General features: G+C 39.3%; 1 protein-coding gene across 1 annotated transcript in view; it reads right to left on the reverse strand.

The window, feature by feature from the left end:
- Positions 1 to 25,237, reverse strand: part of LOC127656559 (rho GTPase-activating protein 5-like) — a 74,051-nt gene that overhangs the window by 33,881 nt on the left and 14,933 nt on the right. Inside the window, exon 3 of the mRNA XM_052144940.1 lies at positions 24,527 to 24,680. Within this exon, the coding sequence (XP_052000900.1) occupies positions 24,527 to 24,680 (154 nt within the window). The remainder of the gene's footprint in view (positions 1 to 24,526; positions 24,681 to 25,237) is intronic.

Below are 25,237 nucleotides of genomic sequence, written 5' to 3' on the forward strand. Positions count from 1 at the left end.
AGTTTGCAAACTTCTGCTTTAATTTTTAAAGTTTATATGCTGCATGCTTGATTTGCCCACACAAAAACCACAAAGCTTATGGCATCATCGTCCTTTCCTTCATTACATTTTCTAAGCCACATTCTCGGTCTAGTTCCAATGGCTGATGTGTGGCATCAGCCTGTCAAATCCAAGTGCTTTTGACATCCCCTCCCTCCAGCACGGCAAGCAGTAGCAGGCCAAAGGGAATAACAGGACTTTGTGTTGTCGGACATTTATTGCTAAGCATTCGCCAGAGACCTTGATGTGTCAAAGGAGGAAAAAGCCAGAGACATCTAAACTTTCTGTAACCCTCCAGCAAGGTGCTTGTCTACAGTGAGCAACAGGAGAGAAGTTCCACTAACAGATCAAAAAGAGCCTATTGGAAAAGTGTGGGAAGTGATATTATTACCTTGTGAGACCCTGCGGCCTCATGCGAGGACTTGCTATTCTGGATTTTGGAAACCTGTTTGGCTGAAAAGAGTAGCGTCTCTAGTTTCGTTTGATATGCTGCTTTAAATATTTTGTTAATTTTTTGCTTTGGCGTTTTTTTGCTGATAAACATGAAGTACTCGGATGAGTGCTGTGGAGCGGCTTTCTGACAGACGTTCCAAAAACATGTTCGTTATTTTGAATAATAAGGAGATACTCCAATCAGGGCTCGGCCATTTACAATTACCTAGTTACTTCCTGAAAAGTTTAACATAAAAATGTTGAACATTAGAGCTGTCAATTTAACACATTAATTATCTTCTGATCCATATGTAACTTCTGTAATAAGGGATACTTTTCAAGCTTGGAGTACCACCTTCATGCTTTTGCGAACATGCATCAGTGCAGCCAAACCAACAGGAAGCGTTCTTGCATTGAAAACAAGTTAGATGCAGTGCAACAGAGTGAAAAAGAATGCAGGGGTCTCGAGACTCAATTTTCTTAAGAACTACTTTTAAAGTGGACACAGCATCTTAAAATCATAACAAAACAGCCAAATATGTCAGTTTGCATGTGTGCAAGACCAACAATAAAAAATGTTGCAGACAAAATACATGAATGTGTTCTGTATAAACAGCCCTTAAGTATAGCTCCAATGACAAACTCAATGTGCAAAATGGATAGATGTGGATTGTATGCCAGTAATAGGCTTATGTTCTATGATATGAAAATAAAACAAACTATTACACGTCTACAGCCACTTTTGTAGTATCTATTCAATTATTTTCTCATCAGTCACAATAATATAGGCTAATGACTTTGATTTCTCTTTATGGGAGCTTTTCACAGCAAATATTGATAAATGCAATTAATTGTGATTAATTTGATTAATAAATTGACACAGCATGTAATTAATTGATTACAATTTTAAACAATTGACAGCCCAATTCAAAACACACCAACTAAATGCTTAGTAACGTTTCACAACAGCTACGGGACACTCAGTGGGAGGTCTTTTCAGCAGTGTAGCAACCAAAACAACGCAACGCCTTACATTAACATGAATGTCTATAGTTTTAAGATTATCCCAAACACCATGGATCAGACAATCAGCCCAACAGACTTTGAAATGAGCCACAGATCACCAAAAAATAGGCTTACACTTCCTTCAACTGCACTCCACAATGTTGTTGGTGCAGTTTTATGACACCTTAGTTTCAGGTTAAAGCATACAAAAAGCATGGCATAAGCATAATTATAACAATACTCTTCACCACAGTAACCATAGTATCTGTTAAAATTAATAATTATAGTTACTATGGATGGGCATGAGTACTCGAGTACTCGGACATGGCAGCAATGATCGATCATGAAAACGATGAGCAATGGTAATCACGCATGATGTGACTTTTCACTTCATTTGAAATTCAGTGACAATTACCTGACAACTAAACAAAAACATGTCAAAGAGGGAGCTTATTTTTGAGATTGATTATGTTGTGCATTGTGTTGTGTTGTATCGGCTCCGATACTGAAGCTTTTAGACGGATCGGTTATTGGTCCGACGAGCCCAATCCAAATCCGATACTGTGTTAGTCATGTTTGTTAATGTCAAGCTCCAAAAATGACATAAAAGAACCATTAAAACACCAGTTTTATTAAAAAAAGCAGTTAATTTGACTCGTGCATTTTATTCAAAGCCACTTGAAGACGTGTGATAGTGCTGTGAATCACAAAAGGTTGCGTTTAATAAGTAAATATATAGGACGCGCAGCTCCAGCGAGTTTGTGAATGGCACTGCTCTGTTTACACACACACAAACACACACACACACACACACTCACACTCGCGGCTATTATGATGATTTAGCCTTCACATGTTGCGCAACATTTGAACGAACAACATCTCAGACGTACATCATCAATAGTTTGGTTCACTTATATGCATATAGAACGGCACCAGAGGTATATTTTACCAGAATTTGAATAAGAAACTAATTAAATTACTATGAACTTGCCTACAAACAGACACATACATGGAGAGTTAAGAATGTCAAAATAAAAGTGTGTGTTTAAAAACTGCACGATTTAAATATATTAATGTTGTATTTAAAATAAAAAATGTAAGTCAATAATAATATTAATAACAATTTATTATTATTATTATTATTATTATTATTATTATTATTATTATTATTATTGTCATAATTAGTATTTGTTTACCATTTATAACAATATTTAAGTTGAATGGGTTCCAAAAAATAACTGTGTGAATGAAAAGCGGACTGGGGTGCGTTTCCCGTACAACGACGTAACTTGCTGCTCCACTACCGTAGTACGATGCACTGTTGAAGAAATCAACTTGCTAGTCACGACTGTTTCCCGAAACCGTATTGTCGCAAATTGGTTGTTCAACCACGTTGGTTAATGATATCACACATGTGGTGGAGTAAAAACTACTTTTAATGAATCTGTTTATGATCGAATTAATGCTAGATGTTTTGCTATAAATTACGGACATGTCATCTGAGGACTATCTCATATTTTTCTCAGTTATTTGCTTTATTTCCAGATTCAATCATAGGCTCGTTCTTACGCACTAGAGCACGTTCACACATGCGCACTCTTCAAAAACGGTGCTTTAAATCTATTGACAAACTAAAAGACATAAAGGACATTTGTATGTCTTCTAAATAAAAGATACTGATTGTACTGAATGTCATCTTGCTTATTTGGCTCAAGATAATAATTTATTAAGCCCACATGTTATAATAACAAGAAACTCTGCTTCTAACCACAGGTCGAGAGCTGTCGTTCCAACCACACAACTCTGCGATGCTGTTTGCGAATGTTCGTTGGAACGATGGTTTCGGGAAACACCGACTCGTTGAACTATGATGATAACGACGGAACTTGCGACCATAGTTGGCTAACGATGCTTTTGGGAAACGCACCCCTGATGTCTTACAACTAAATTTAACAAAAAAGAGATCTGAATCCTTTATAGTCCAGATGCAAGTTGAAACATTTAAAAAAAGACTTGATGACTGGAGTTACTGTTAATTTTTCTGCTACACTATGCAGTATTACTAGTTAATAATAAAGTGTTTCTTAATAAGCTATACCTTTATATTGAAATAATGTGTAGTTAGAGGTTTGTGTTTCTTTACATATTACAGAGTACTTCCAATTAGTTCCACACAATAATGTAAAGATATTCTAAACTAATTATGCAAAAAAACAATACTGATCAGACAATACTGAGATTTCCGGTATCGGAAGAGAAAAAGTAGTATCAGTGCATCTCATAGCAACCAAATTGCTAACCAATGCTGCAATACTATTGTTATAATCAAAACAATGAGAGTGTAATTAACTGTGTTTTGAACCCCCGTCTCAGCAAAACGTTTGCTAAACACGTCTTATTATCATTTAAATGTAGGAACTTTGACTCGTTAATGGATATTATTCAATAAAAGTGAATGTTTGTTACTGACTGTAAACCTCCCTGAACTAAGTGACATAACACACTTGCACCTTGTCGAAATGGGAGTTGAAGATTTCTGCACCAGTTTCCAAGTTAGAAGTCCGACATAAAGTGTGATTCCGTTGCACTTTCCCCAGTTGAAAGGTGGAAATTCAGACTCTCCGAGTTGAATGGAACGCTTCGTGAATTATCACAGCAACAATACAGAACATTGCGGCTTTCCCACAGGAGCGAACACTTGGACACACACACACACACACACACCAGGCTTGTGTGGCAGTGGACTCAACGCATATACAGCAGACGAGTGTTTCACACAGCTACACAGAGCGGAGCTAATGGAACAGAATGCAGTGTCTTCAAAACTGATTTGAAAATAGACATTTCAGACAGTCATGAAAAAAACTGGTGTGCTCTTACTAAGATTACTACGGTAACCTGAAGGAAGAACAGACAGGCGAGTGTAGTGCACATTCTTTCATTGAGTTGGGCAGCAAATCTTCACATAATGACAAAATGTGCTGCATTATATTTTGATTATGCAACCTTTAGTACATTTTGTAACAGATTATTTTATAATAGCCTACAATAATGAATAGATGATACATTGGAACAACAAGACGCAATTCAGCAGCCAAAGACATTTGTCATGTTGTAATATATACAGTTATGTACATGTTATTTATGGAGGACTAAACATGCAAAAATAATAAATAAATATATAAATAAATAAATGTAATAATAAGAAAATAAATAAAGGATAAATGTCTTGATAAAACAAATATAATTCGTTTTTAATGAAAGTTATTCCTGAATTTATTTTTGTATGACTTTTTTTTCCTTTATTTATTATTTTCTCTTTTTATTTTTATTCTTTGATTTGTTTTTTTTGGTTTTTATTATTTATTTATGCATTCATTTATTTTTATATTTATTTATTCCCACATGTATTTATTTTTGTATTTACTCTTACATTTCTGTCTCTTGTATGATAATGATGTGGGCGTGTCCTGCTTACCATTGGTTTATTGTAGATTGAAGCGTGTGCTCGATTACTCTTGACTTGTTTTGATGTGACGTTAGGTCATAGCCATATCGCGTGTAAACAGCTATTTGTGGGGCTATAAACATAAGAGCGTCAGTCAAGCCAAGATGTATTGGTTATACTACAATCACAAAATAAATGGGGAGCTGTTTCTTCAACAAAACCACAAAATGAGCAAGTTTCATAAATGATATGATTTAACCTTGTCCTTTTCTTTTTTTTTCTGTGTATATAACTTCATATTTTGATGTTTGCAAATCCATAATATTGTTTACTGTTGTTATGATCATTGTAAAAGATACAACCATGCTTGATTTCCCTGATCGTTTATGCATGTATATAAATCTATAGCTGACGCTTCACATATATCTAGAGAGTTGCGTGACATGCTAATGAAGTGGATAATCACGCATCAAATAACTGTTTCATATAGAGTAGAGGTGCTTATTGATGTTTTAGGAGAGCTGTAGGCCGGTATGAATGTAGAAGCACATCCTGGATTGTTAAACTCTCTGCAAAACGAGTCAAAGGGTGCTAAGGTGGGACGTCCATCTGCTTCCGATAATACTATTGAGCTCTCGACCAATGATGCACTGGAGCTACGTAAGGACCGCCTCCCTCATTTCCATGTTGCACACAGAAAAGTAAAAATAAATACATGTTTAAATAAATAAATATATATGGGAACATATAAATATGGAAATAAATATAAGTGGGAATAAATAAATATGCAAAATAAATGAATAAATAATTCAAATCTAAAAAGAATAAAAATATAGTTAAAAATAAATATAGAAAATAATAAAGGAATAAAGTCATACAATAATAAATTCAGGAATAAATTTAATTAAAAACTAATTATATTTGTTTTATCAAGGCATTTATTCCTTTATTTATTTTTGTATTATTACATTTATTCATTTATTATTTATGCATGTTTAGTCCTCCATAGTTATTGCCACTCGAGTACTCGGCAAATAATTAGTCAGAGTACAGTAAAATGCCTATCCCTAATAGTTACTATGGTTTTTGTTGCTTCAACAAAAATGTGGTCACTTAACTGTCAAAGAAAAAGAAAAACAAAATGATAGAATGAATCTGAAAACTTCTTGCACTGCGTGAAGTTGATCCGGTATATATTTAGATTTTACAGTAAATCTACAGTACAGACATTACAACAGTACATTTATGCTTTACATGTTACCTATAGTTTAGAGTAACTAACAATAAGAATAACTGTAGTAACTAGGGGTGGGTGATATGACCAAAATTATATTTAACTGTATGAGTCATTTATAGGGCTGTCGATTTAACGCATTAATTCAGTGCGATTAATTATATAAAAAACGATGCGTTAAAATCATGTCCCCTGACCGTAATAAGGAATATTCCATCTGGGCCATTCAAGTATTAAGTACCACCTGTTTTCTCCAGGGGGCAGTAAACGAAACACCAGTAGTCCAGGGAACGCACAGATTATACACAGAGAAAGACAAACTACACTCAGCGACAGCAGATAGCACAAGATGAGAACACATTCTTGCGTTCAAACACTTGATGGGGTGCAAATCTGAACGCAGGGACCTCAAGATTTTTTCTAAATTTCAAGCCACGTTCAACTCGACACCTAAAGTTGCTATGTTTATGAAGCAACGTAACCAAAATGAGATGCTCCAAAATTGTCCGTCTGATGCAGGTGTACACTGGCACATCCTTAGAAAAGCCCTTATAAATCTCAGACTGATTGATAAATTAAATAGCAAAATGCATTGCTGTGCACTGAAGGTCTATGATTGGCTTATGTACAATAAAATGGAAATGAACAATACATATACAATATATAAAAAAGGATTTATTTATTAAATAACCATGTGATAGGGCTGGGCAATACAAGCAAAAATTATATAGCGATAGTGTTGAAATTTTGGGTCGCTATCGATATACATGATGATATAGCCTACACATTTTGATGGAAAGTGATTTAAAACTTCTGGGGGGAAAAAATCCTTTTAATTAAATACAATGTCCAAAGTAGCCAAATGGTATGTCCATTGCAATGAAAAAACGTAAGAAATAAATAATTATGAAAAATAATATTTTATCTGTTTTATCGTTTTTTTTTTATATATAGTTTTTCAATCCAAGCAAACATTTTGGTTTCTCTCTAATTGAATAGAAGCGTTTGGTTTGATAATGAATCACAAACCCCGCCACCACGCTTTTTTTTTGCATTTAGCCTTCCATTGGATACTAAAAACCTTTTTGGCAACTACTGTGTATTGCCTACTAGATATAAATGTGCTGTAGACAAAGGTGTTATGTAATCATTCCTTAGGTGATTTACTTGTTTGCTTCTCTCTCTGTGTTTGCGGAACTACAGATGTTGGTTACTATCATCAACTGTAACTAATGGCAGTGGGGGCTTAGACACCACAGAGAATGCAGCTTCTTGTTAACAAGCTCTTCCTCATTTTCTTTCTGAATATAAAGTGATTAGAACCTGAGGTTCTCTTTGTTTCCCCATGCGCACAGAAAGAGCCCTCTCATTTAAGAATGTGAAAAAAGCTCACCATCTTTAAATTTACAAATAAATTAATCCTACTGCGTTTGACTTGTTTTGGAATCGTCCAGCATGTGTTCATCAGTCTAACGTGCAGCCAGGTGGAGCATCAAGCACACAGATATTTACACTATATAGACTGTATAGATAAATCTCTACCAGTTACCTGGATATATATCACCATACCTCCCAGCCCTACTAGTAACTATACTACAGTACCATGTTAATTGTTTTGTAAGGCTACAAAAGACAGCAAAATAATTAAAATAAAGAATTTCTTTTCTATAAAGATTGAGTTATTTTCTTCATTTAAAATTCAATACATCATGTCGAGTTGTGATACTCTGTAGCCCCAGGCCTCAAACAGCAGAAATGGGGCATGACAATTATTCCCCACTGAGTTCAGTAATCCCTGTGGCTGAGAGGAAGCCTTGATGTATTGAAAAGCAAGCTAAAAGGCTGACTCTTTGCATGTTCACTCTTAAAGAGTCACTATAAAAAGTGCATCATTGCAACAACATCTTTGGAAAAGCACAGCATCTTGCTTTTGTGACCCAGTGGCCGTGGCTAGTAGAGGTGCCCTCAAAAGGTGAAGCTGAATGGGATCCATTCAGAGATACAGGCTGTTTAAACACTGAAGGCTGCCTACCTAGAAATTCTCTCTCTGAAATGATTTGTTATACAGTAATGCGGTTTATGGTATCCCAATGTGTAAATAAACAAAATGAAGCATAAACAATAATGTCTCTATCCTGTCACAATTCATCAAGGTTTTCAATGAAAACAGTCCAATGTAGTAGAATGACAGTTCGTAGACTGTCTGTAAACACACTTCTGACCTTTCCAGCTAACGGCTGCCACGATTGTGCAAAATTAGTTGCTTATTAATTGCTGTACAAATAATTGTGCTTAACAATATGCCTTTTTGCTCATTTGTCAAAGCAATTCAGTTACGTGCAACTGAGTTTGCCTGATGTTAGCTATCCATGCTTGAGCACGACATTTACCAGTGTATCCAGTGTGCCAAAGCAAACCGAAGGCATTCAGCTATGTGCTTCTCTGGTACATATCTTATTTCACATGTGGTAGGGTACAGTCATTGAGGTAATGAGGTAATGTCTTGTTAAGCTCACGTATTGGATAACATCTGTGCTTGATCAGATGTGCGATGTGGCTGTATAAGTTGGGAACAGCAGAGATTGGAGACTTTGTAAAGCTTTTCACTGCATTCATATCACATATTTAGGCACTCGGCCAGAAGATTCTCCGATAGCCTATTGCTAAAAAAGGTAATGCAACTGCATTTTTATGGTATTGGTGACTTTTGCTGCACCACCTGCCCAGCCGAGCTATTGGGATTTCCTCTTATGTAAAGACCTAATTGTGCCCTCAGGGAGAGCTTCGTGTTTGGCTTTGCAACTTTCCCCGAGTTCATGATGTTCTTCTGACTTCAACAACAGCTCATCAAAGATGTTGGCAATATACAAAATACCTGAGCTTATGTGCAGGGCTACGAGATTTAACAATAAAAATTCCATACAGTTAAATCTAAAACAAAATCATTTCTGCGCCACTAGCGTGCGTCATCAAACTAAATTACAAAAATGATGATCATTTTCAGAAAGTTTCACAGTTCTGCTTTGAAATAAATAATTTATCAAATAATTATTTGTTCAGAACAGCTTTTGGGTCCAAATGAATTGCACAACAATTTTAAATTGCATTTAAACATTCTGAACTTTCAGACTGATTGTGACTGGACTGAATTCAGCAACGAAGTGCGTTGAAAGTTCTGCTGTTGAAATCGTTTTGTGCTGACCGAAATGCATATCGCTTCCCCCTAGTGGTCGACACTGTAAGTGTTGTTGAACCTAACCTGTTGGCATATGTGAGCTCCCAGTTTACAGGTGAAATTTCCACAGAGAACCACCAAAAGAGAGTTGTATTTTTAGTTGTAAATGAAGTCAAAAGGAATGCAACTCCCAAACACAAACCATAAATCTAACTGTCAGTGTTGTAAAAAAAATTATTTAGAGCGAAAATGCAACATCCAAATCACACTCACCGTTGTTTATTTTTAACACAATTACTTCATGGTTCCCATGGGAGCAGAATTCATGTTTTGGATCAGTATTGCTAGAGGGAAATGTGTTCACAGTTGATTTGCAAAAATGTCTAATTGGTCACAAGCTTATATTGTATTTGGGTGCTGTCCCCCCGCATGGGATGCTGGTGTACTGGTGTCCCCACCAGGCTTTTAAACTGGCTTAACCAGCTTCAACAGAAAGACCATGCTGGTCAACCAGCTTCGCAAGCTTGGTTTTTGCTGGTGAAAAGCATGTCTATGCTGGTCCACCAGCTAGACCAGCAAAACCAGCCTAGGCAAGCATGGGAATTACATGCTGGTTAAATTGGACTTTTTAGCAGGGTGGGGATAGCGCTTGCGGTAATTTGGCAGAAAGTGGTTATTTTCAGGGTAAATTAACTTTCGGAAGCAACATGTCCATTTCTGGTGTGATCATGTTGGAAACTAAACAGGATTTTAAATGCAACAATAGGAAACACATCCAACCAACAAAATGCACTTAACTTGCAAACCACATCTGTTGCGAAATGTTTATTATTGGCACAAAATGTCCTTATTTTAATGGAAATGTAATTGTGAAATCTACAGATTGTGCAACATAAGCATCAACAGCTTGAGATTCAGGTCAGCTCATAGACGATCATGTAATAATTGTAACAGGCCTATTCAGTGGCTTCTTCTGAGTATATACCGACTCATTGTCTGTTCTGTTCCTGTTTTCTGGCCTCCTTTAATAGTTAGGGTCTGATATAAATATGCGCATATCCATAACATTTCATTAAAAGAATTCACACAGATGAGATTTTTACTGCAAACTCTGCAAGGAGGAAATTACAATGGTGGCACTCTTCTGTTGGATAAATGGAGCATCCAAGACTAAATGAGCCATGAAAGTCAATTAGGAAACATCCATAAAGACCATTTTCTCTATACAGTTTCTAATGCCACAGGCTCAGATTTTCAGAATGGATGAGGCACAAAGATAAAGTACTGTGTATGTACATACAGCATGTTTGTGGAAGTGGGTTCTTGGGTTAGTTGTTCTTGACTAAAAAAATACAGTTAAGTATTATCATTTCCTCTGGGTTTCAAAATACAGGAACACGCGAGATAGAGGGGAATAAATGGGAGGGAGTGAGCGGCTGGCTTGAGGGGGGCAGGGTGTTTGATGAACCTTTTCATCTGCAAAGCTCTTTGAGCCAAGAAGCTTTCAAAAAGCTCTTAAACAGAGGCCCGCGATGCTCAGACACAGCCACGGGCAAACTTTACCATCTCCTCTTATTCCAGAGGAAGTGAAAGGAAAACTTAACAAGGCCAAGATACATCTAAGGTAATGACAAGCCATACACATTCAATATAACTGCTCAGTGTTGACCACACAATCATAAATAACATAGCATTTTATAGTGAGTAAAAGGTCATTTATTAGTAACTAGTCAAGTGGTTTTTATTGTCGTTTCAACCATATACAGTTAGTACAGTACACAGCAAAACGAGACAACGTTCCTCCAGGACCATGGTGCTACATAAAAACAACATAGGACCACATGAGACTACACAACGAAATAAAATACCTATATAAACTACCTATATATACCTATATAAAGTGCACGTGCAAACATCTGCAAAAAGTACAGGACAGTACAACAAATTACTGACAATGAACAGGACAATAGACAGTGCAGCGCCGACCAGTACTCAGTAGTGCAAAAGATGACAGTTTCTAAAAATGTAAACATAACATACTATGAGATAATGTTCTATGCACATAGCAGTTATTGAGGTAGCAGACAGTTATAAAGTGACAGTTATTAAAGTGCAACTCAGGACACGTGTGTGTGTCAAACCAGTCTCTGAGTATTGAGAAGTCTGATGGCTTGGGGAAGAAGCTGTTACACAGTCTGGCCGTGAGGGCCCGAATGCTTCGGTACCTCTTGCCAGACGGGAGGAGGGCAAAGAGTTTGTCGCGAGGGGTGTGTGGGGTCGTCCACAATGCTGGCTGCCCTCGCGGATACAGCGTTTTTGTAAATGTCTTTGATGGAGGGAAGAGAGACCCCAATGATCTTCTCAGCTGTCCTCACTATCCTCTGCAGGGCTTTGCGGTCCGAAGCGGTGCAAGTCCCAAACCAGGCAGTGATGCAGCTGCTCAGGATGCTCTCAATAGTCCCTCTATAGAATGTAGTGAGGATGGGGGTTGGGAGATGTGCTTTCCTCAGCCTTCGAAGAAAGTAGAGACGCTGCTGGGCTTTCTTGGTGATAGAGCTGGTGTTGAGGGACCAGGTGAGGTTCTCCGCCAGGTGAACACCAAGAAATTTGGTGCTCTTGACGATCTCCACAGAGGAGCCGTCGATGTTCAGCGGAGTGTGTTCACCTTGTGCTCTCCTAAAGTCAACAACCATCTCTTTTGTTTTGTCGACATTCAGGGACAGGTTGTTGGCTCTACACCAGTTCGTCAGCCGCTGCACTTCCTCTCTGTATGCTGACTCGTTGTTCTTGCTGATGAGACCCACCACGGTCGTGTCATCGGCGAACTTGATGATGTGATTCGAGCTGTGCATTGCTGCACAGTCGTGAGTCAGCAGAATGAACAGCAGTGGACTGAGCACACAGCCCTGGGGGCCCCAGTGCTCAGTGTGGTGGTGGTGGAGATGCTGTTCCCGATCCGGACTGACTGAGGTCTCCCAGTCAGGAAGTCCAGGATCCAGTTGCAGAGGGAGGTGTCCAGGCCCAGCAGGTTCAGCTTTCCAATCAGGTGCTGGGGAATGATTGTGTTGAATGCTGAGCTGAAATCTATGAACAGCATTCGAACGTATGAGTCCTTATTGTCTAGGTGGGTGAGGGCCAGATGGAGGGTTGTGGTGATGGCATCGTCCGTTGAGCGGTTTGAACGATCACGCAAACTGCAGTGGGTCTAGTGAGGGGGCAGCTGGGTCTTAATCTGCCTCATGACGAGCCTCTCGAAGCACTTCATGATGATGGGTGTAAGTCGCGACGGGACGGTAGTCGTTGAGGCAGGACACTGAAGACTTCTTTGGCATGGGGATGATGGTGGTGGCCTTGAAGCACGTTGGAACAACGGCGCTGCTCAGAGAGATGTTGAAGATGTCGGTAAGAACATCTGCTAGCTGGTCTGCACATCCTCTGAGCACTCTGCCAGGAATGTTGTCTGGTCCAGCAGCCTTCCGTGGGTTGACTCTACGTAGAGTTTTCCTCACATCTGCCGTGGTAAGACAGAGCACCTGGTCGTTGGGAGGAGGGTGGACTTCCTCGCCATCACGTCGTTCTGCACTTCAATCCGAGCGTAGAAGTCGTTCAGCGCATCTGGAAGGGAGGCATCTTTGTCACAGGCAACTGATGTTGTCCTGTAGTTGGTGATGGCCTGGATGCCCTGCCACATGCGCCGCGTGTCACCGCTGTCCTGGAAGTGACTGTGGATTCTCTGGGCGTGCTGGCGCTTTGCCTCTCTGATTGCCCGTGACAGTTTGGCCCTAGCTGTTCTTAGGGCCGCCTTATCGCCTGCTCTGAAGGCGAGTCTCGGGACCTCAGCAGCGTCGCACCTCCGCGAGTCATCCACGGCTTCTGGTTGGAGCGTGTGGTGATGGTCTTGGAGAAAGTGACATCATCAATGCACTTGCTGATGTAGCTGGTCACTGATGCTGTGTATTCCTCCAAGTTGGTAGAATCGCCATATGTTGCAGCCTCCCTGAACATGTTCCAGTCAGTACACTCAAAACAGTCCTGAAGAGCAGAGATGGCTCCTGCTGGCCAGGTTTTCACCTGCTTCTGAAGCGGTTTTGTGCGTCTGACGAGCGGTCTGTATGCTGGAATTAACATAACAGAGATGTGGTCTGAGTAGCGAGGTGGGGGCGGGGCTCCGCCCGTGCACGCCTGGGATGTTTGTGTAAACAAGATCAAGCCGTTCGCCCTCTCGTTGCAAAGTCCACATACTGATGGAATTTAGGGAGCACTGTCTTGAGATTTGCATGGTTGAAATCTCCGGCGACAATAAACAGTCCGTCGGGGTGAGCGTTCTGCAGTTCAGCTCATAGCCCCATACAGTTCACAGAGCGCTTCCTTAGCGTTAAGCTGGGGAATGTAAACTCGGTTATGCAAACAGTGGTGAATTCCCGTGGTAGATAAACAGGTCTGCATCTAACAGTCACAAGCTCCAACAGCGATGAACAGTAACTAGAGACTAGCATAGAGTTCTTGCACCATTCCGTGTTGATGTAAACACACAAGCCACTACCGCGAGTCTTACCGCAGAGAGCTGTATTTCTGTCGGCACGAAACGAGGCGAGCCCGTCTAGCTGAATGGCGGCATCCGGAACTCTGTCGCTGAGCCACGTCTCCGTGAAAACAAAGACGCAGCAGTCTCTAAACTCACGCTGCGTAGCCTGCTGGAGTCGGATATAGTCCAGTTTATTGTCCAGGGAGCAAACATTTGAGAGCAGGATAGACGGGAGAGCCGGCCGGCTAGGGTTTGTTTTAGCCTAGCATGGACCCCGCCCTCTTTCGCTTCCGCTTTCGCGACACCGCTTACGACGTCCTCTCCCCCGGCCACCGGCATCAGGCGACGCCGAGGGCTGGAGGCCTGGTCTCCGCAGCAAGCCGAGTATGCGTAGCGCCTCCTGCAGGTCATCATGCAGCTTGGTTTTTGCATGAGTCTTATATTTGAGTAGTGTCTGGCGATGGTAGACAAGAACACTGGTTGCTCCGATGTCCATGTGTTGCAAAAGTCGGGCTTTTTTAACAAAAATAGCACCATTGTGGATCCGGAGTGGCCGCTGCGTGCTACCGCGCCGCCATCTTGGATCATCACAAGTACTACAAGTACACAAATGACAAAACTAGGGATGCACCGATCCAATACCTGGATCAGTATTGGCTCTGATACTGAAGCTTTTAGACAGATCGGGTATTGGTCCGACGATTCCGATTGTTGTATTACAAATTTATAAAATGTTAAACACAATCATATATATAAACTGGGAAAGTAGAGTAGACTGCATTTAGCATTTAAGGTATAAATGATAAATATATCAGCTGTTAGAAAGAGTATTCCAGCAAGAGATTTCCTTCCAGTTCTGTTCTCTCTATTGTAAATTAAATTAGTCAGACTACTGACAATCTCATCCTCTGTCTTTTAATGGCTATTGGAGCCCCAGCCCCAGTTGTCTAAATAGTTAGGCTGATTGGATTAGCATCTCTGTATCTGAATAGTTATGCTGATTGGATTAGGACTGGTAACAATCTAGAGTCTAGGGTGGGTTTCCTATGCCTGTATACATCATTTGCATGCTTTAAAGTTATCACCTGGGTGCTTTGTGTCTATCTCTAAGCACTGCCCTCTAAATGCATGTATAAATTACAATGTAAAGTTCCCTTAGTTAGATGTTGGTCCCTGAAGCTGCTGACAGCACGAATTTCTCAATAAAGAATCCTGCTTGAAGATACAACCGAGTCTCCTGGTCTTACCTTCTGAGTTTCCCACTCTCTAGAAGGATAAAAAGTTTACAACAGTTTTGGTGCCGTGACCCGGATAGAGCTACTCACCTGAATCCAGATTGATTTAAGCTCAACAAAGATCTCAACAAAGAATTAACTTTTCTGACTGAGTTCCAGACGGAATCTTGAAACTTCAAGCTCAATAAAGATCTCAACAAAGAATTAACTTTTCTGACTGAGTTCCAGACGGAATCTTTCCGTAAAACCAACGATTTGGTGAGTGCCACTCTATCCAAAAGAACCTTTAAGACCAGTACAATGTGTTATCCTCTGCGCCGTCAGAGAAGAGTTAACAGACAGCTGTAGGGTTTGGTTAACTAAGTTAATCCTCTAAAGTTTTCTGTTAGAGATGAAAGTTATCCTCTGCCCAGGCAGGGAAGATTAGCATTACGTGTTATGGTTAATCCTCTGTTCACAGAGGAGTAGCATTACGTGCTAGTTATTTTGTTTATCCTCTGTTCACAGAGAAGGTTAGCATTACATGCTAATATTTTGGTTTATCCTCTGTTCAGGCAGGGAAGATTAGCATTACGTGCTAATATTGTTTATCCTCTGTTCAGGCAGGGAAGATTAGCGTAAAGTGCTGGTAATTTGTGTTATCCTTTGCTCTGCCAAGGAAGGTTAACAATAGTTGATCTGTGTTAACAAGTGTACCCTCTGTTGATCAGAGAAGTTTTAGTGTTTTTGATTGTGTGGTAACAAAGAAACTCACAAAATGTTTAGAAAAAATGCTCGACTGTTCCCCACAACTGAAAAAGGTGGTCTTGCGACTCCTTTGTGGTCAGATAGCGAATTCAAATCACTGTTAGGAGTACAAATGAACCTAATAGTCACTGAGAAAATTAGACAAGAACTAACTCAGAAATATGAGATTCATCCAGACAAGACTTGGTCGGTAGATGAGTGTAAAAAGGTACTAGGAGCAAGTATTTGCAAGAACAATGTGAAAGCCATTATCTGCTGCCACAGAGAATTTGGTTTAGCGCTAGCTACACAACAGTCTCAGCGTAACTCTGAGCTAGAGAAAGAGAACAAAGAGCTACGTGCTAGAGTTTCCACTTTGACCAAGAAATTGCACTGCAATAAAGCCATAGAAAAACGTGAAGTAGAAGTTAGTCAGCCGGATAACGTTTACCCTGACTTACAAGCATTCTTTGAAACAGATGTAGCTCTCCTATCAGCAACTGATGTGCCTGTAAATTCAGTCAATGTGTGTGGTGCTAGGAAAAGATCACAGGGAATTGAGGGAACTGAAAGTGTTTCTACCAACTCTTCTGTTGTCCAAATACAAACTGTCGCAAAAGCGCTTGGACCTAAAGATATAGAGAGACTATCCCAGAGCTATCACAGTTCTCTGAATTTAGAAGAGCATTGATCAGCAAAATGCGTCTATATGACATGTCGTTTACAGAAGTCACACAGTTAATGTCACAAATTTTGACTGAATCTGAATTCAACAGTTTTGAATCTGCAGTGATTTCTGAACTACAACATGCCAGTAGAAGCGATATGAGAGACGGTGTTTTGAAAATCCTAAAGAATAACCTAGGACCCAAAATAGATTGGTCTAGAATTACTAGCTGTGTACAAAAGAAAGAAGAAACTGTGAGTGAATATACTGAGAGGTTTTGTCAGTCAGCCGTAACTTACAGTGGAATAGTGGATGATTCTGAAAGTGTGCTCGATGACAAAGGACCACTAATTCGTATCTGGTCAGATAGCCTTGTAGCCGAATACAAAAGAGCTTTGCCATTCCTAGATCTAACTTGGTCTAACAGAACTATCAGAAGTAATTTAGACAGGTTGGCTGCATGGGAAAGAGATGCTGATGTTAAAGCCAAAGTGAGAGTAGCAGCAGCAGCTACATTTAGCACAGCAAAACAAGAAAACAGGTGGTCTAAAAAAGAAGGCAAATGCCACTACTGTGGAAAATTAGGACATTGGGAGAAAGAGTGTAGGAAGAAGTTGCAAGATACAAAAAGAAATGCTATGCATAATTCTGCTCCTCCTCAGCCTGTTTACAACCCTGAAGCAGTTCCGCAAGTGTCCACTGAAACTTTAGGACAGGTCGTTCAGGCTCTTCTAAGAGCACAAAAAGACCAGGAAAAAAACTAATTGTTGGGGCTGTGAGTAGCTACCTTTCCCCTGTGATCCACCATAATGACAAAATAATTGTTGTGAAGGGTAGCATACAAGAGAAAGAGATTGATTTTTTGCTTGATACAGGTGCAGAAATTACAGTAATTCCTACAAAATTGGCTAAAGGAATGGTGTTAGGACAGACTGTAAACGTAAGTTGCCCTCACGCAGTGTCCGCATTAATGAGTCAAGCAAAAGTCACTTCTGTCACTTCCTCTCGTTGGGGAAATTGGTTAGCAACTCTCACAGCCCCGAACATTGTTTTACAGCGTGCACCAGTCATGAACCCATCCTCATGTATGATGTCTGCAATGACTGAAGTTTTGTTAGAGGATGAAGGAGAAATGACACACGATTGTGTTAAGTGGCACGGACCACATCAAGTGATGTTGATTACAGCAGCTGCAGTATTGTGTCAGGGAAAGAAAACCTGGACTCATGTGTCACACTGCAAAGTTGTTCCCCCACCTACAGGGATAGGATAGGACACAGACCAGTGAGGAGCCCAGGGAAGAACCGAATGCAATATGCATCGGGGACAAACCCTGTGGTGAAGACTCCCTCATAGGCCTTCCCCATCCACTAGTCCATCCTTACCTCACTGTTCTTTAGGTGTCAAAGGAATTATGAAATAGGGAAAGAAGGAACAACATTAGCAGACTCAGAAAAGGACACAACCCAGGTGTTTGAACAAATACTGCTCTACTGTCTTTTGTTTTAGGACACAACCCTGGTGTTTGAACAAATACTGCTCTACTGTCTTTTGTTTTTCTTTCTACCCTCTTTGCAGATACCACTTGATGGCTGACCCGAGACCCATGGGCATCGACCTCCTCACCTGTGTATGAGGCCACAACTTCCAGAAAACAACTAGACCCACTGCCAAGCCCAGTATCACAAGAAGAACGAAAAAAAAAAAAAATACACAACACAGAGACTCACATACGGAATCTTCAGTCATCCATCAACATGATCAAGATTGTCACATTTCTAACCATCATGGACATCGCACAAAGTGTGGACTCCAGAAACAACATATTCTTAGAGCTGATGAATATGTCAAGAAGTGCCTTGTTTGCAGGAAAGGACGTTTGCATGCCACACGCACCCTCAGTAGGAGCAGGAATCCCATGGGTGGCACACCCTATCTCCAAATGTGACACGTGTACCTTCTTTGATCATCATACCAGTGGATTATACAACAAGGATACATGTCACAATGTAACAATTCCTCCACCCTCTCCATGTTGCATTCCTGGATTACCATCCTGCAACCTAACTTCAGCTCCTCCCATTATGACAGATCTACTTTTGCCAATGACTTTTCCTTGGTGTATGGAAAATTATGCTCCAGCCTCGACTCCCTTGGGTGAAATTCCTCGTGAACTTTGCAGCTTTGTGGTCGAAGTGAGAACAAAATCCCATGTAGACATTACTCCATCAGCAGGAAAAGAGGACAAAGACTTAGAAGAGTGTCTCCACAGGACACCATCCCTTCCAAAACTCTTGGCAATAAATCAGTGGTGTATGATTCCTCCACCGACTGGCATTTTTTGGTTATGTGGAACTTCTGTCTACAATATTCTACCCAGTCGATTCAATGGCAGGTGCACCCTGGTTTATGTTTTACCGGCTATCAGAGAAAATACACACTCCACCCCAAGCTCTACACATTTACAAAATTCACCACCTTCCACAAACAAAGAAGATGGCTGCATTCCAGGACTCACTTGTGCACAAACATGGTGGTCGAGAACTCTTGGAGCAATAATCCCGTCTTATGGTGTCATGCAGGCCCTTGATCAAGTCAGAAGCTTATCAAATTCTGTACAGAAATTGGCCAATGATACTGGCTTTGGCCCTTGGTAACATCAAGGACACTCTCGCCTAGCACAAGATAATGATCTTACAGAACAGAGTGGCCTTGGATTACATTCTAGCAACGCAAGGGGAGCCTGCACCATTATCGGCCCCGAGTGCTGCACCGGTTTAATGGATCCAACAGAGAACTTGAACAAAATCCAACAAGACATTCTTGATCTTGCAGCAAATTTACATCAGATGACTGAAAATTATTCTTCATGGTTTGGAAACTTGCTAGGTAAACCCTGGCTGTGGATAAAGGAAATAGCAATTCTGCTGTTCTTTTTCCTACTGGTGTACTATTTATGCGTCCACAGTATCAAGTGTTTCATTCAACAAATGACTCAAGCACCTCACGAGAAAATAACAGTTCCAACCAGAAAAGATTATTACCCATAAGAAATTCACGGACCCTAATTGCATGTTTGTTCTGTGTCAGCATGCAATCACAGAAAAAACAACACAGAGCAAGTGCTATGTGCCTGTAATGATCACAAGTTACAAGAATGAACTTTTAAGTGTCTAAATTTTTATTTTGTGAGAGTTATTAGAACTCTCAAAGGGGAATTGTTGTATTACAAATTTATAAAATGTTAAACACAATCATATATATAAACTGGGAAAGTAGAGTAGACTGCATTTAGCATTTAAGGTATAAATGATAAATATATCAGCTGTTAGAAAGAGTATTCCAGCAAGAGATTTCCTTCCAGTTCTGTTCTCTCTATTGTAAATTAAATTAGTCAGACTACTGACAATCTCATCCTCTGTCTTTTAATGGCTATTGGAGCCCCAGCCCCAGTTGTCTAAATAGTTAGGCTGATTGGATTAGCATCTCTGTATCTGAATAGTTATGCTGATTGGATTAGGACTGGTAACAATCTAGAGTCTAGGGTGGGTTTCCTATGCCTGTATACATCATTTGCATGCTTTAAAGTTATCACCTGGGTGCTTTGTGTCTATCTCTAAGCACTGCCCTCTAAATGCATGTATAAATTACAATGTAAAGTTCCCTTAGTTAGATGTTGGTCCCTGCAGCTGCTGACAGCACGAATTTCTCAATAAAGAATCCTGCTTGAAGATACATCCGAGTCTCCTGGTCTTACCTTCTGAGTTTCCCACTCTCTAGAAGGATAAAAGTTTACAACACGATCCAAATCCGATACTGTGTGATAGTCATGTTCGTTAATGTCAAGTTTAAAAAATAGAAGAACCATAAAAAACCATTAAAGCAGTTCATATGACTCATGCATTTTATTCAAAGTCACTTGAAGATGTGCGATAGCTCTGTGAATCACAAAAGGCTGTGTAAGTAAATAGTATGTGCAGCGTGTTAGTGAATGGTTAAAAAAAAGGCTAAAATAAAACAGGTTTCTTTTCTACTACAGACTTGATGATTGGAGTTACTGTTAATTTTTCTGCTACACTATGCAGTATTACTAGTTAATAATAAAGTGTTTCTTAATAAGCTATACCTTTATATTGAAATAATGTGTAGTTAGAGGTTTGTGTTTCTTTATATATTACAGAGTAACGGATCAGGATCGGTCAATACTGAGATTTACGATATCAGAAGAGAAAAAGTGGTACCAGTGCATCCCTAGACAAAATATGATGTAGACCACAGATCTCAAAAAAACTTAAATTAGCAACTATAAAGTGCAAAAGTGCATATTCAAAATCTAGAATTCTATTTAAACCTGGAAATCAAAGTTTTAGGATTTTGAAAATATAAACATTATGACATAAAATGAACACAAAATATTTACAACTTCTAGGTTACTAATCAAATGAGCAAATCTATAACACTGACCATGTTAACTTTTGACCATGTACATTTTCAAATCATGCTAGAATAACATGGATCATCAACTTGTGGAGTCCATTCCAGCTCGAGTGAATGCTGTCAAGACATGGACATACGAAATTCTAAAACAAATTTGAAATTCACATTAGTTTTTCAATTCAACTTTTCACTCAATTTGTTATGCTGATAATATACCAAAAATTGTAATGGGAAAAATAATATATTAAATAAGACAATACCCAAAAAGAACAAATAACATCTTATGATAAAGCTAAACAAATCTTTTGATAATGCTTCTTTGTACAACTCACAAAACAGTGTCACAAACAGAATCAAACATGCCACACATTAACTGTGCACTTAACAACAGAATAAGCCTGTCGTGATTATTAAATAACCGTCTGATCTAGGGCTGGGATAAACGATTATTTTTTAAACGATTAATCTAGCGATTATTTTTTCGATGCATCGATTAATCTAACGGTTAATTTTTTCAGTCCGATTCGCTTTCGATTCGATTAATCGACTTGTGACAACATCGGAAATACCTGTTTCATCGGGGGTAGGGGTGTATAAAATGTAAAAAAAAAAAAAACATTTGCCGGGAGTTTGATTGACTGGCGATCTGATCAATCAATCATAATACGCCATTTTTGTCCGACAAAGTAGTCAGGAGAGAGAAGATTAACGTCGGTGGATTTGAATTTGAATAATGGATTGTAGGCTACTGTACTGACGTCTTTCCGCGGTTAAAACAACAGTCCTTCTGATGTAGGCTACATTCATGTTTAGCCTATTTGATGCTATAAATTAACCAAGGAAAAGATGATCGGTTCACGAGCAGCTTTAACTGAGGCAATCTGTCACGACACATTAAAGAGCCACAAAATAGTAGGCCTATTTATGGTTTAATTTTCTTTGAATGACCAAATTTGAAAGTTGAGACTTTATTAAATGTTACCTGCTTGGTCCTGTCTGTCAGCGTTGTCAGTGTCCTCTATGTATTTTTCACGACATTCATAGCTATAAGCGCATTATTAATAGCTATAGCTGAAAACTTTAGGTGTCGACAACGTATTATAGCTTACTCAACATCGAGTGCAAAGTGGGGAGTTGAAAAAAACTTACGGTGCTCTGTCATCTCGCGGCTGCTCCGGGTGGCGCTAGAATGGAAGGCCATCTCCATTTTGCAAAGATGACATATCACGGAATTTTTTCCTTTTAAATTAAATAATTCCCATACTTTAGAGGAACGAGTGCATGCCGCCTTGCACTTCTGATAGTCTGAGGAGCCACTGCGTGTTGGCGCGGCGCCGTCATCTTTGTTTTGGGTCTGACAATTCGACGCAGCATATTTTTGCGTCGACGTATTTTTTGCGTTGACGCCATCCCAGCCCTAGTGCTGGTGCATTGCCGTGGTGCTAGAATGGAAAGCCATCTCCATTTTGCAAAGACGACATATCACATAATTTTTTCCTTTTAAATTAAAGAATTCCCACACTTTAGATGAACGAGTGCGTGCCGCCTTGCACTTCTGGTAGTCTGAGGAGCCACTCGTTTTGCTTCTACTCTCCGGCGCCGCCATCTTTGTTTTGGTCTGACGAATCGACGCGCATATTTTGCGTCGACGTATTTTTTGCGTCGACGTCATCGATTACGTCGACGCGTCGTCCCAGCCCTAGTCTGATCGCGGCTATTCGATCGTGGTTATTGGGCGTTCAAATTCCAATAACATTTTAATGCCCAAATAAGGAAATTTTTAAGCAAAGATACTGTATAAATGCCTTGAACGGTGCATTTGTATGACTTTTAGTCGAGTCTGAGTGTCACTGAACCTCACCGGGGAGGTCAACAAGCTACTGTCCTGTTGCACGCTTTCAGCAGAGGCTTGCACCAAACTCCCACAAAAATATAAAAGAACAAGTATAAACTTTGATAGTGAATGCAAAGCACTCCGGTTTCACTTTAAATGATCGTGAAATGGCGAATGTTCCTGGTTCATACACGATGTGTTTATGACACGCAGTGTCAAAGAAGAACCTCAAAGGTTTTGCTTTATGACAAACAAGGGCATGTGGGTTTAATCAGAGCATTAAACAATGTGTGAAAGTGAAGAAATTAGGACAGAAATATTTTCCTATTGCATAATATAATAAAAATATGTAAAAATATATATAAAATTGTACTTTATTTTTCAAGTTAAAAAAAAAGTGTAAATTTAAAATGTATCAAACCTAAAGTTGACCAAAAAGAGAGACATATTTTTAAGTTTTTAGAAATATTTTGATATTTAAAACATTATTTTTCATGTCATTCATACGTTTTTAAAGCCTTAAAAGGAAATCAAAGTTTATTCCAATTAATTTTTTTTATTTATTAGTTAAATATGTAAATATGTAAAAAATACTGTACGAAGTTGTATGAAGCACACGTGCAGAAAAAACACACCTTAAAAAATATGACAATCCTGAAAGCCCTTAACGAGACAATTAATCGTCACAGCCCTAAAACAGACCATTAATCGCCATAATCGCAATTATTTGTTTAACAATTAATCATCAGCCAAATTTCATAATCGTGACAGCCCTACAACAGAATGAAATCTAAATATTAAACTGATTTCACTGGATTTACATTGGCTTCATATAGTATGTACATGCCCACCCAAACAGAAAGCAAAACCAGTTCACCAGTAAATTGGCCTACTATTACTCTCACCACAGACACTATGCCCACTTTCAGTACACAGCCAAAAAAACCACAAACAGTAGCTTTATAATTTCCCTAAGAAACCACATCACTGCATGTCATCCATGCATGAGTTTCCCTAATCTACTGCTGTTGCCAACCTGAACGGCAGTATGTGGGTTTCACCTACTTACTAATAAAACCTCAAGCTATATTACGGGTCAGCTGGGCTTTATTGACTGCTGGGTTAGTCAGAGTTTCCATTGAACACTGAATCAGTTACAAAACAAGCTACTGAAGGGCATGTTGTAATCAAACAAATTGCCACTGTTGCAAGGCCTGCTTTAAGCCTACTACACAGACTTTGTTCAAGTCTAAATATGGCCTAAAATATCCTAAAATCCAGTGTCTACAATATATGTTAGGCCTCAATGTTTAAATGTCACTTATAGACTGTAAAAACCACAATCTATCAACACAAAGTATTCTGGGAAAATCATAAACAGCGCCATAAAAATCTATTTAATAATTTACCTGACTGAGAACCCTACTTTCCTACCTGTCAACTTCCTGTTGTGTCAGAATTTACCTTAGAGTAATGGATTTAATTAATTTACTTATTGATGGTATTTGAACGGCATGCAGAATTGCCTGCCCTTTAGAATATAAGCTGCATCAGCACTCAACAAGAATGAAAAACTAGTTTAACAGTCAAATTGTGTCAGTGGCGAACTTGTAAAATGTTAGATTAAATATAACTGATTTTGAGCTAAAGACAGATTCATAGTAACCAATAATTTAAAAACTGACAAGATGTGTTAACTCATTTGCAGGTGCAATTTTAGTTACTGCTCTTGAAATGAGTCATTCTAGTTTAGAAACCAGGAAACCTACCTGTACGTTCAATGTAGTCGACACACTTTTCAATAAACAAAGGAATAGGCCTATCAGGAGACACCAAGCTCTGAAGAGGTTGCCCAAAATAGTTGCTCTCCCAATTTCTTCGTGTTGGTGGGTACAGTGGCTTTGTAGTCTTTGTTGATTTTGACTGTTAAGAAATGATGACACATTACTCACTAGAATAAATACAATGTATACTGACATATCAACAATAACATTTCTTTGTGCCTGATGTAACATATAGTAGGGCTGAAATCAACAACGTCGACAATAAAAACATTTTGACAAGACGCACTCCAAACTTTCCAGGTGATGTAGATCGCAAAGTATGAGGGAATAATACAAAAATACAAAATAAGTAAATACAGAAGTACTGAATAAGTTGAGCCGGAGCTACCGCTCCACTGAAGCAAAACTTGCGCGTCGACCGTCTTTAAAGGAAACACAACAGCGGTACATGTTTAATGCAGTTATATTTAATGCATTATATCTTTATTAAAGTTCAAATAATAAGGAAGCTGGTCACGTAAATAACTATAAACTCCAAAAATGGCATTTTTCTGTGCAGTCAGCGCCTCCTATATGAGAATGTCCCGATCTAAGAGGGAGACTGAAATTGTAACAGGCTAATGCACACTGTCATGGGGGACGCTCATCCCTCGAGCACACATGCTTACTGCAGCTAGATTATAACATGATGGTTCA

Source organism: Xyrauchen texanus, chromosome 16 (assembly GCF_025860055.1).
Source record: "Xyrauchen texanus isolate HMW12.3.18 chromosome 16, RBS_HiC_50CHRs, whole genome shotgun sequence".
Lineage (NCBI taxonomy): Eukaryota > Metazoa > Chordata > Actinopteri > Cypriniformes > Catostomidae > Xyrauchen > Xyrauchen texanus.